At 40.0% G+C, this 12,742-nt stretch overlaps 1 protein-coding gene across 1 annotated transcript in view; it reads right to left on the reverse strand.

The window, feature by feature from the left end:
* Positions 1-220: 220 nt before the first annotated feature.
* The window catches only part of NCK2 (NCK adaptor protein 2), a 52,052-nt gene continuing 39,530 nt past the window's right edge, over positions 221-12,742 (reverse strand). Inside the window, exons 3-4 of the mRNA XM_010081397.1 lie at positions 10,581-11,302; positions 221-648 (exon numbers count right to left, since the gene is read on the reverse strand). Coding sequence (XP_010079699.1) covers positions 454-648; positions 10,581-11,302 — 917 coding nt within the window. The 3' untranslated portion in view covers positions 221-453. The remainder of the gene's footprint in view (positions 649-10,580; positions 11,303-12,742) is intronic.

Below are 12,742 nucleotides of genomic sequence, written 5' to 3' on the forward strand. Positions count from 1 at the left end.
AAGTAGCTGCAGCTTCAGTGCATTCAAACTGTGCCCGATGTCTCTGAATGGAGAGTTCTGTCTGCATGAGCAATCTGAACAGATTAACACTGGTTTGAATTGAAAACGCCCCTCCTTGATCTGAGCTAACTATGTAAACGTACACAGGAGAGGGGAGTTTTGAACTCAGCTGGGAAGGTGAGTGCTTGCCACGGCCACCCAAGGGAAACTCTCAACCTGAAGAGAGGTGGTCAGAGATTAACAGAACTGGAACACAAAAAGAGGCAAACAAAAAATAAAAAAAAACCGAACAGACAAAAAAAAAAGGACAAACAGCAACCACCAGAGCAAACACTTTAGAAAGAGCCTATTCCGTAAGCCTGCTTCAGATATTGCTCTGCTCTATAAAAGTGAATTTAGGACCTAAGGCTTGTGAGTTATAAGAGGCCCAGGTGGCCAAGTCCATCTTCAATGTCACTGAAGTGCTTTCACAAGATATAGCTTTTCCCCGTGTTCACTGGTGAAGATGGGAGCCTTTTTGTAGTGTTCCACCAACTCATCCATAGTATTAAAGCGACGCTGCCCAATACAATAGACATTGTCCACGAGCTGCACCTTGAAATGTTTGTTCTTCCCCGACGCCTTTAGAGATACTGAGAAGTCACTGGGCTGTTGAGAATTCAAAAAGAAAAAAAAAATGAATTACATAAAAGTGAACAAAATGAAGGCGCAATTTTGTGGTTTTAGGAACAAACTGTGTCACATAGCTGATGGTAATTTATGCTAGTCTTTGTTCCACAGCTCAGTGCTTTAGCTACTTAAGAAACCCAATAGTCTATTAGTCAATAAATAATACTCATCATTATTAATGTGCAAAGTTAAGTGAGTTAAGTGAAAGCTCCCCAAATGCACAGCCTGAAGTTGCCAATTAAATGACTAAACTGCAAACATTATCATAGTTACACAATCTAGAAGCATGAGAAAGTCAAGGAGAAGGGAAAAACTTTCATCATGTATGGTCTCCTTGCTAGAGAGTCCTGGAGAAAGCAATTACTGCAATATTACTTGGGTGAGATGAAGAAAATTCCCCATATCGCTTTTTCTAGAGCCGTGACCACTAGAGGGCCATTCATGCCGTGCACTGCAAAAGACAAAAACATTCACTTTTCATCTTCATTACCACATGTATGGGGAATAATTTCTCCTATAAAGTACACCTTTTTTTTAAATAAAAAAGATAAAGCTTCAGAATGAAAACACAGTCCAAATCTCACCATCAAACCACTGCTCACAAAAGACAAAATTTAAGCCCTAATTAAGTTATTCAGGACAGAACATGATAAATCTCTTCATCTTGGCAACAGATTGCCTTAACGAAGAGAGTGCTGTCATCCAAACAGCCGGGATGAGAGCATTCCGCTTTGTGAGCCACATGGCGCTGTAGGAGGGTAGAAAGGACACACTGTCCCTTGCTTCCCACTGAACTCCATCTCTAGCCATCGACCGCAGCTGTCCAGCTGTAGAGATGGGAGTATGGGCTTTGCCCCACAAGATGTAGCCGGAAATGGGTGTCACCAGCCAGCAGAAAAACAGAATAATAAAAAATAAAAAGCACACCCCAGGGTTTGTAGCAAGGACTTAATGGAGATAAGTAATGCCTGATGCAACTCTGGAGGTCCTGCTGCAGGGTCTCTGCCCACTGAAGGCATGGCTTCAGGCAGAAAATGTTAAAGGCAGGTGCCAGACTTCAGAAGCAGCCTTCCTGCAGTCCCGGGTCCCACCCCGCACCCATTGCCACTACACTGCTGCTTTGGTTGGGCCAGTGCTGCGAACTTGAACTCATCCAGGCTAAACAAAACCCACAAGGAACTATCTGGTTCACAGCACCACCTTATGAACAACCCCAAGTGCAGCTGTGGCACATCAGAGGACTTGTCGGGTGGAGCGGGAGCCCCCGGACCTTACTGCTGTCACCAGACTTCAGTTCATGAAACCACAGGCTCCAGAGTCCTCTACACTGTATTTTGGGGGTCAGATACACACCAAGTGCATACCCAAGTAAGCTGAAGGACAGCATTTTCTCAGGAACACTGTCGTTTTTTCCTGCAATTACGTGGGTCTCTGCCCCATGCATCCCCTACCTTCTGCCTATCCCAAAATCTTGGCCCTTACATCTCCCCCTCACCTGTTTTAGTACCAATGCCTTCTCTGCCTTCCCTTCCAATTCCATCTGCCCTGGCCAGAGCAAACAAAGCTCCTGTTGTTCTTGTTGATATGGCTCTGGCCCAACACCCCAGGCTCGCACCTCGGCTTTGGGCAGCAGCTTTTCCCTTCTTGTGCTGCTCAAGCCAGCAGCTAGCTCCCCACACTGCTGGACTAGCCCTCTTCTGCCTCAAGCCACTACACTCCAGATCCAGAAGCATCACTTCTTTAAAAATTATTTTACGTAACACCCATAGGAGAATTACTTTTTCCATCTGTAATCCAGAGTCCCTGGTCCTTGGCAGGGTCAGTGCAGGCTCCATCAGGAAGGCTGCCTCAGGCACTGAGCAATTCCAAAGATCAAAATACACAGAACACCCCCCCGCCCCCAACTGCCAAGAGCAGATGACTGGGGATGGTGGGGGAAAGGGACGGAAATAAATCAGCATAACAGCCTATCTTTGGGGTTTCCAGTGTTCCACCCAAGATACATTTCATGCCCTGTCATTCATCCCTAGCTCCAAGTTTGAAAACTGCTATTTTAAGCCAGCTAGCTCTGATACTAAACCCCTGCCTCAGAAATATCACAAACAAGGCTGCAAAGAGCTCGCACCAAGACCAACCTATTTTCAACACCTCCCCTACTAGGTTAAAGCTAACCCCGCTGTACCAACACTGCACTGTGGATAAGACCCCAAAGTGCAGCCAAACCCTCCAGCAGCCATAACCACACAGGCCTGGGGACCTGTTGCAGTGGACATCTTTGCAGCAGCCATTAAACGGCAACAAAGCACAGGCCTGCACAAACACAGCTCTGCAGAAGCTCTGGGACTCTGGGCACATGGAGGAGACATTTAGGGCAGGGGCTCTGAACTGCACACTGACTGCCGTGCTCTAAACACAGGCCACCAGGCAGGTCCAGAGGGTCTCTTCAAGGACAGCATTGAGGGGAGCACTTAAAAGATAGCTGCTTAGGATTCAAAAGACAAGATCAAGTCTTGCTGACTAAGTTCTGCTGCTTCCATGGGCAATGCGTACGCCAAACAAAAACCAGTAACCAAAAGGCCCTCATTTAAAACAGAAGAACTTACAAATGGGAAGTTCATAATCTGAACCAAATAAATAAATTTATTTGGTTTAGAACAGGAAAAGATTTTATGACAAAGGCTTAAAAATAAGTTAAATAATCACTTTGTGCTCAGCAAAGCTTTAATGCTTTCTGACAAAGCACAGTTGTTCTCAGCATGTCCAAATTATGAGTTTTCAAAGCTCCTTGAGTCTGCTAAGAATCATTATCTTTAGACCAGAAAGGATATGCTAATGACACAGAGAGGTGCTGGAATGGGTCTTAGACCTCTGACCTACTGTCCTGTGTCCCAGGCACTGGCCAGACTTAGATCTTCATGAGGTGATCTCACAATACATCAAATACTTTTCCTGCCATTTTAATTATAACTTTAATGAATGAACATTCTCCTGAACTATTGTCCATTCTTCCCAGCCTCAAAGCTGCTAATTAGATTGATGCATAAATAGAATACACTATTATAGCTTATTTTCTCTAAAATACGTCACAAAGTTTATTCTTTTCACGATCTGATTTAATTAAAAAAAATAGCGGGAAGGCTGACCTAACTCTTTTGAGAACCATCATCCGGTGCAAAGAAATGGAAGAGCTCAACCAGCTGTTGCAAAAATCCTGAAACCCTTTATTGGCCTCAGTGTAGTAACTTCTACAGGATACAAGAACAAACAGCAAAAGCAACTGGACTTGCATTTGTTTTTATTTTGGTTCTTTCCCACTCTAACAAACATGCAAAATGGTTAAAAAGACTATTTAAAAAACCAAAAAACAACTCTAGACAAACTACTGCTCTTAATATTACCATTTCAAAGTATGCTGGGTCGATGCAGCTTGAATTGGTTCCCTGCTGTCCTCCTTGGATTTGCTCCAAGTCTGTTTATTTTATTTACTGTTTAAGCTATTTTGTTTTAACTGCTGGCCAATTTTTCTCCCTTCTCCCTCTTAAATTGTTACCTTTGGATGTTTGCACACTAACTTTTCTAGGAATAAAAGGCTCATATACACCAAATAAAGGTACATCAGAAGTAAGGTTTAACCCCTGAAATCTATAGAGGAGTTGATGATTCTGCAGTAGAATTAGAGCATAGCTTTGTGGCAGGGGACCTCTGAATATTTCTGTACCATAATAACCGGGAAGATCTTTAACTCAAGTTAAACTAATTTCCAAATCAGAAAATTTAAGATTAGCTATTATGCATCTGCAGCTCTTCAGGGCAGGTGTAGTATTTCTCTGAATTGTTTCAGATTCCTTTATTTTAACTCCTGCTTATGACTAAGATGACCTTACAGTAGCTGGTGCCTACGGCATATGGAAGACAACAGGTAAGAAGATGCTCCTTCAATTTTACTTCTTCGGTCAGGAACTTCACTGCCTTTTCCAAAAAGATGTAAAACTTTATCATGAAGACAAGTTATAAAGTGATGAGAGACAACAAGTGAAATGGGGGAAAAAAGTTCCCTCTTTACAACCTCCATTTGAGAATGAAACAAGACAATTTTATCATAAATAGCAATGTTGGGAAAAATAACTCCTTCTGAAAGTCTTTTACTGATCCTGTAACTTTTTTTTTTTCCCCTTTCAATCCAGTTCCACTTGGCAATGCCTTTCCTCCATGGAAGATATTTTCATGCACTCATTCTTCATACTATTCTAGAGAGACCCTTTGAGCTCCCACCTGTGAGCCTGCTCTGGAGCTTCCCAACTCCTTCCACTTCCCTACCCAGGCTTTCCCTCACTCCTCCTTCTACTCAGTCACCCAGCCAAAAAGAAATCATAGCTGAAAGGTCTAAGGTCAGGCTGGACAGAACTACCTGGGAGGGTTAAAAACTCCTTTTTCTACCCTTTCCACCTCATTTAGATATAAACAAATACCCTTCCACTCTATGTAATGTTCACCATGTTCCAAAATCAACGTTACACAGGTCAGAAACATGAATTGGGTCCATCGATCTTCAAACACAGCTCTAATAAGATTTCTATTCTTCCATTTAAAAATAAACCACTAGGATATTTCCTTAAGCCTGTTTTTAAAGAAACCTTCTCCTCCTTGCCACTGTACTCATCAATCACAGCATGTCACAGAACATGATAAATGCTTCAGTTTTTGAACAGTTGAGACATTTTATTGCTTCTATCCAACACTTGCAGGATTAAAACCCCATGGGACTGCCTGAACGCTACAGAATTAGCACCTCAAAAAGCATACAAGCTCTCAACCTGTACCTCCTCCCTCTGCTGTCACCCTCACTGGACAAAGAGCACAGAAGCTAAATGAGATCTCAAAGGACTGACAAATCCAGCCTGACATACAGTCCTCAGTATCATCTTAACACATCTACAATCATCAGTATCATCTTAATAATATACCCTGCGACCCCATTTATGACCAGTCACTATAATTTGATAGCTGTGACCCTATTGGCAGAAGATAGCCGTTACTTCCTGATGAATAATTGCTCCTGAAATCGTCCAAAAAATTGCATAGCTCATTCATGCTAACAGAACTGGTTTGAGAAAAACAGCATTTTCTCTGCTTCAGGTGAGGACATCGCAGGGCTATGAAGCAGTGGTGTCTGTCTAATCACCAGCTTTCCACCCCCACTTGCAGTTGAGTGCAAGGGGACTGCAAGTCCTGACAGAAGCTTCCTTTGAAGTCTGAGGGTGTCTGGAGCCGAGGATCTGCTCAGAAGCTAGAGGTGTGGTGTAGTTGCCTTCCTTCATCACCAGCCACAACCTGTTACTGCTTCCTGTTAGCTCCAGCACTAGCAAGCACACTTGTTTCCCCCAGTGAATCTGAAGAAACAAACCCCTCTTCCTTCCAAATTTGCTTTGGGGAGAGCCCCAGTGGAATCTTAGATCTTCAAAGCATGACGATCACCAACCCAACCCAGGCCAACAGTGTCAGCCAAGACTTGTTTGCCTTGTGTTAGGCACTACACACAAAGAACAAAAATCTGACAGCTAAAGAGCCTGCAATTCAAAATGCGTAGAGGTGGCTGTACAGAGATTGCATAGATTAAATCTGCATTAGTTGTTCAGGAGTGCTACTTAAACGAGACAATAAAAACTTCTGTTTTTATCAACTGAGCAGCCTAAAACAGAAAGAACAAACAGTATTTCTACCCAGGTATGTTTCGCTTCAGTCTCTTCCTTTACATCTCCAAAACTAAGGTGATATTACCTAGGTATAACAGAATTGGCAAAAACATTATCAGTAGGTAACCCTGCCTACTACATAAACTATGGGCTTAAATGGTTCAAACAAGTTTATGGTTCTAATAATAGCATTTTGTAACTAATTAAGATAATCAGGCTCCTAGCTACCTGACAAAGGTCATCTCAGGATATTCTCTACTATGGCAGCATCCCTTAGATCTAAGTGTAACTGAGGAGAATATTTTTGGCTACAGGAATCTGGCTGTAAGACAAACATCTGGTAAGTTACATCTACAGAAACACTGTAAAATCTTGCAACTACTAAAATTTGAAATGGAAAAACATGACAGTCTCATCAGGTGAATACAGAATAATACAAGCCTTCATCTATCCAATGAGAGCTTTTCATAGCTCAGTAACAAGAGCACAACTCAAAGAAATCTAAGGAAAACTTTTATACAGGTGACTTGCTAAACTATGGTGATGGAAGGCTATAGAAAACCCTAAAAGAGGTCAAAAATCAGGCATGAGATCAGCAGGATGACTCAAAGTTTTACCAATAGGGCCTTTTTAGAAGGGAATAACCCCTGCATCCACAGCTTTAATAGGTGGGTTCATAACACAGTGTAATGGGAAGTGCTGGTCTGGATGAAAGATGAGCAAACCAGAGAGTGACAACTTCACTCTGGTCAGTCTGATCTCTCTAATCAAGATCTTTCGCTCTTACCATGCAGAGACTCCTGGTGACTTTTAGCCACAGCATGAACAGCCTCTATAGTCACGCATGTGAAATATGGTAAGTGTCAAGAATTTGTTATTTCTAAAATCTTTCTTTCTTCCATATATAATAGGTTTGAAATAGATCTTTTGTGATCTTTTTCCCAATGCTATCAAGTATGTCCCTTTGCTTATTATATCACTCCAGGCACTTCAGAAAAAACAAAACAAAACAAACAAACAAAAAAACCCACCAAAACCCCCCCCCAAAATAAACTGGCAATCCCTAATGCTTTTATAATTCACATGCATAAACAAATTATATGATGGCATGACATATAAAGATCAGGACAGATAAATGTTTGAGATGTAGTGAAATATTTCTTTAAACTTAGTAAGTATTGAAACTCTCAAGCAGTACTAAGACAAAGGAGGCATTTACATGCATAACTACGATCTTTCTCATTGCTCAAAAACCCCAAATACAGGATCTGCAAGACCAGATCAAGATTAAAAGAAGAAAAAAAGGTAAGTTCCTAAATTCAGCACTTTTTTTTTTTTGCATGTATGCAAAAAATTTTCTGCAATATGAACTGAGTAAATTTTCTGGGATTCCAGTAAGTGTTAGATGCTGAAAACAACTTGAAGACCACATTCTGAATTAATCTTTGTGGTCCACAAGCAACAATTTCCCAAGAAACAATGCAGGCAGCAAATTTGAAACTGTTTTGAATACAAGTATGTTTAGTGTTATGATGTCATATTAAATTAAAAGGTTACTGCATCCTTTCAAGGAAATTTGTTTACTCAAGAGGCAGACTCTTAAGAGCAAAGAAACGAGCCACAGTACAGTGGTCACTGTGACATGGCGTGCACTGAGAAATGGCTGCGCTTTTTTTTTATTTTAAGTAATGTGTTAATTTTCAAACTGTCCTCCTGGCACCTTCCTAAAAGACAGAAGAAAATTTCCTTAAAGACACATGAAAATTGATAGCTACTGTCTCAGGATAATCCAAAATGATGCATCCAGATCTGAAAGGGAGCTTCTAGCTGCTGGAGGAAACACAAGGGTACACCACATCCAGTATACCCACCTGCTCCTGTCAGACAGGATGCTATCTTGAAGAGACAGCTGAACTACTGTAATTTAATGATTACCATAATCCTCTAGTGACTTTCTACATTTTAGAAGACTGTATGCCCCATTGCAGTCTTTTCTTCTGTTGACTAAACAAACTTGATTCCTCCAGGCCTCTGTAAGTCAGTCATGTTTTCTAAATTTGTTTTTCTTCCTGTTCTCCTCTGGTTTATTTGCATTTGCCTTCATTTCATGATTACAGTTAACTAAGAGCAGAAATAGGAACTCAATGACACAGCTTCAAAGAAAGAGTAGCTTGAAAACTATCATGTCTTCTGCAGAGCAGATTCATTAGGGAAAAAAATTTAATCAGACAATACTGTATCTAGAAAAAAGTATTCAGGACTATTACAGAATTGTAGTTTGTCAATAATGTTACATATGTTGTGAAGATTTCAGGGAATAGTGAGAGTCCTAACTTCAATAATAATAATAAACTACTACTGTTTTCAAAAAAATTAGAATGCAAATTTTGATTTGGATTTAGAAAATCCTACAAAATTAACAATTTCCTTGTCTTTCAGCTGTTGTTCTGCTGTCATGAGAAGCCTCTGTTCATCTCTCTCTCACCAAGTGCCAACATGCCAGCCAATCCCACATTTTAGTGTCATTATATTAAAAATGCAGGCTCTGTTAATTAAGAAGATGGATTCTGCTCATCTAGAAGGCTGTCTTTTAGTTTATTAATGAGTTGCGTTAGGAAAGTAGTTTTATTCTAAAGGGAGAGAGTATGTGCTACCTAATGAATCTGCCTCAATACTACCTCAGACTTTAACTTAATTCTTGGACCTCTTCTGAGTATCTGAAATTGTGATTTAGGAAGAACAGAATCAGCAAACGAAATGTGAAACATGCTTCCAAAAATGTATCAGGAGCTATAAGGATCCTTAGTTCCAGATTTGAGCTCAAGCTTAATTCTCCTTCTTACTTAAACTGTTTTCCAGCATGCAGTCATGCCAACACCTACTGAAATCACTTACATGTGGAACAACATATGGGAACAGTTTCCCCCCAATTTATAAACAATTATGATAAAGAACATCCCAAATTCTAACCAGAAGTGATATATGCAATCAATACAGCCTTCTGAAGACCCTAGAGTTAAGAAATCTTTTAAAAACCATATTATGGCTCAAACTGTGTGCAGTTGACACTGCTTTAGTTTTTTTTTGCAATCTACACTGTAAACCAGGGACAGCCAACAATATGGGCACAGTGAAACCCGATTCAAATATGGCACAGACATAGATGTCTGTAGCTGTATAAGGTATACTTATTTACTTATTTTAGTAGTACCGCATGCTCAAATTAGAAGAGAGAGCTAATATAACTACATTAAATTTTAATTTTTAAACATGAAGCAACAAAATACTTAGATGGATACATCTACTAAACAACAATTTGTCTTCATGGAATGGCGCTACAACTGAAACAATAAATGCAGAAAAGCCCTAATCACGAATTCAGATTTGATTTGCCTTTTTTTTTTTTTTTTGATAGATTTTCAAAGATGTAGTAGGGATTACTAAAATCTGTTACCTCTTAAAAATCACAGTCGAGGGATAATTAAATTTTGAGCACTCTAGCTATAAATTCTCTGGCCTCAGCATACATGAAAGGCCTTTCAATGTAATTTTAATTTTGAACTTTCAGAATTACAGTGATCCCTAATCAGGATAACTCATATCTCTCTGATGTCATCAAGGCTCAATTTACAAAGCATATGAGCTGCTGACTTGATCCTCTCTGTTGTGTATCGTAATCTTAACAACTAGACACAATAACAACTTTAGATTATTTAGGTTGTAATAAGGTAAGTAGAGCAGAAATACATTAAAATGGGATTTTAATCAATAGTTTAAAGAACCTATATTATTCAATTAAAGGCAGAACAAAACTGACCAATGCAAAGATCCCATTTGAAATTAGCTTTAAAATCAAATTAATAACCAAATTTGCAAGTCAGAAGAATTATTTATCTTGTAGCACTGCAAATTTGAGGACGATTTCATATGAGGAACACATGAAAAGTCAAACTGAAGGCTGAAATACTTAGTTACTTGTCCATTAATTAAGAAACCCTGGATAATAAATTGCACAGCTGTTAAATTTCAGTGTAAATATCACTGCATTTCAGTAACAGATTCTCACAAGCAGTAAGCTGTTGGCTGATAACACTGAAGCATCGCTTGCTTCTTTAAGGGTGAAAAGCCCTTTACTACAGATAGAGAAGCTATTAACTGTCATGCTTGCTAACCCAAGCATCGCATATTACAAAGCCTGCTGGGCTGAGCACCACTTACCGAAGATTCACTATCTCTAACAAGGAAGTCTCCTTCCACTCCCCTTTCGTTCAGGGCACATTCTGCTTGGTGCCGGGTAACATTCCCATAATACCACTCTCTTCCAGCAAACCGTCCTGTAGAAGATGGTCCCGTGTAGCTTATCTGAGGCGGATGGGAAGTGTTAATGGTAGGACCATCACTAATGATTACTACATAGTTTTTGGGAACAAGACCAATTTGACCTCTGGAATTTTTACATTTCCACCATTCTGGGTCATTTTCTGGCTTTTCAATGACTTCCATCGTTTCCCCTTTTTCAAAATTGAGCTCTTCTTCTGTGACGGAGCTGAATGGATACAGTGTCTGAACAATGTGGAGTACTTTGGTGCCCTGGCCATTACTCATGGAAGCGCCTTTCCTTAAGCTGAGAAAGCTCGGTGAATCTGCGGTTGCCTCCTCAACCTCCTCCACCACATAGTTCGAAGGAAACCAGCCAATCTGTCCATTGTAGCTACCTCTCCACCAGCCGTCGCTGCATTTCTCCATAACAATCACTCGGGATCCTTTAACAAGGGACAATTCATCCTCCCTCTCTGCAACATAGGCAAATTTCACATAGGCTGGAATGTTAAGATCGTATATCCGGTCGGCGCTGCTGCCGTTGGATGGGTATTCTGCATCCGTGCTAGGAGTGGGTGAGGCATCTCGTGCACTTGTCTTTCTCTTGGTTTTTCCCAAACCTGTTAAAGAGAGAAATGTAAAGTGGTCACTCAGAAGGCTTGTCCCCAGACTGCGAACATTGGATTTGGTGACACTCCTCTGTCACTTTAACAACACTACATAGTCAGAAAACAGCAACACCTTTAAGAGATTATCTTTAACATCCAGCTGATGCACCATTAGGTAAGGAGCAATGTGTGTTATAATGGCTCTCTGCCCTTCTCAGAAGTACAAGAGTTTTAACACACTTCAAACCAATGGTTTCTTCACTATGAGAACAGCTAATCACTGGAATGGTTGCGTAGCTTTCTGTTATGTCTCTTAAAAATCCAGACAAATTATCATGTCTTTTAATTTTAGTGATGGCTTTAATTTGGGTCAAGCAAAACATCAAAGAAAATCTACAAAAATAAACTAGCAAGGCAATAAGAGCTTAAGTTTCTCTGCAGATTACATTTTACTCTGTTCATTCTTCCGTCAGTCCCCAGGCAGCTACAGCTGAAACTCCTTCCAACTGCAAGCCGCCTTTTGAAATCCACCTCTCTTTAATCCACATTTCATCACATACTGTAAAAGGGTAAAACTGACAGTGAGGAAGACCATTTGCATACATTTCCCTATAATCTGTAAATTCTGATGTACTGTCACAGCTTTAATCATAGCATGAAATACAATGTACTAAAGAAACAACAATGACATTAAATATTTAACTTTTTTTTTCTTCATTACAGGAACCATGCTAATGTCTGTTTAAATATGAAAGAAAAATTGCACAAAACACTCGGTGTCCTTTTCAAACTTTTTCAGCAAGGACTGCTTAAGCTTATATATAGTCAGAAAGATAAAGTGAACAAGTAGCCCTCTCTTGTGAAATTAACTTATAAAAGTTCTGAAGAGAAAACAAAAAGATGAAGACTCAACATAGCACAAACCAAGCAATACCCAAAATGTCATGTAGGGGACAGAAAGCAAAAACCGACACAGAAATAGGAGCTTTTCTACCTATTTCAATGCTCCTAGAGCCTTGTGGGCAGGCAAGAGATACGCTTGAGACACCATGAGTACACACTGATTACAGTAGATTGAAAGGAAAAAAAAAATAGGACTTTGCTTTTGTTTCTTCAAATAATCTGACAGAAGGACATTAATGCAATTTCATTTTTAACAATTTAGGACTATTGTTATTATTATGAAAAGTACATTTTTTAACATATATACACACATATAGGTACCTGCACATACAATGAACGCAAAGCTGTTTGTTCAGTGCAAAACTATCTTGATTTCTTTCACAGGGTTAGCTGTACAGTACAAACAGTGCACACGCCACCACACAGGGTTTGCTAACCAGAAGGGTTAAATACATTAATTAATATAATCTTAAGGTCTCAGAAGACTACAGAAAATTCTGATGAACCTAAAGTGCTTCCTGACCTTCCTCAGCAGCCCCTCACTTCCTG

Source organism: Pterocles gutturalis, unplaced genomic scaffold (genome assembly GCF_000699245.1).
Source record: "Pterocles gutturalis isolate BGI_N339 unplaced genomic scaffold, ASM69924v1 scaffold23059, whole genome shotgun sequence".
NCBI lineage: Eukaryota > Metazoa > Chordata > Aves > Pterocliformes > Pteroclidae > Pterocles > Pterocles gutturalis.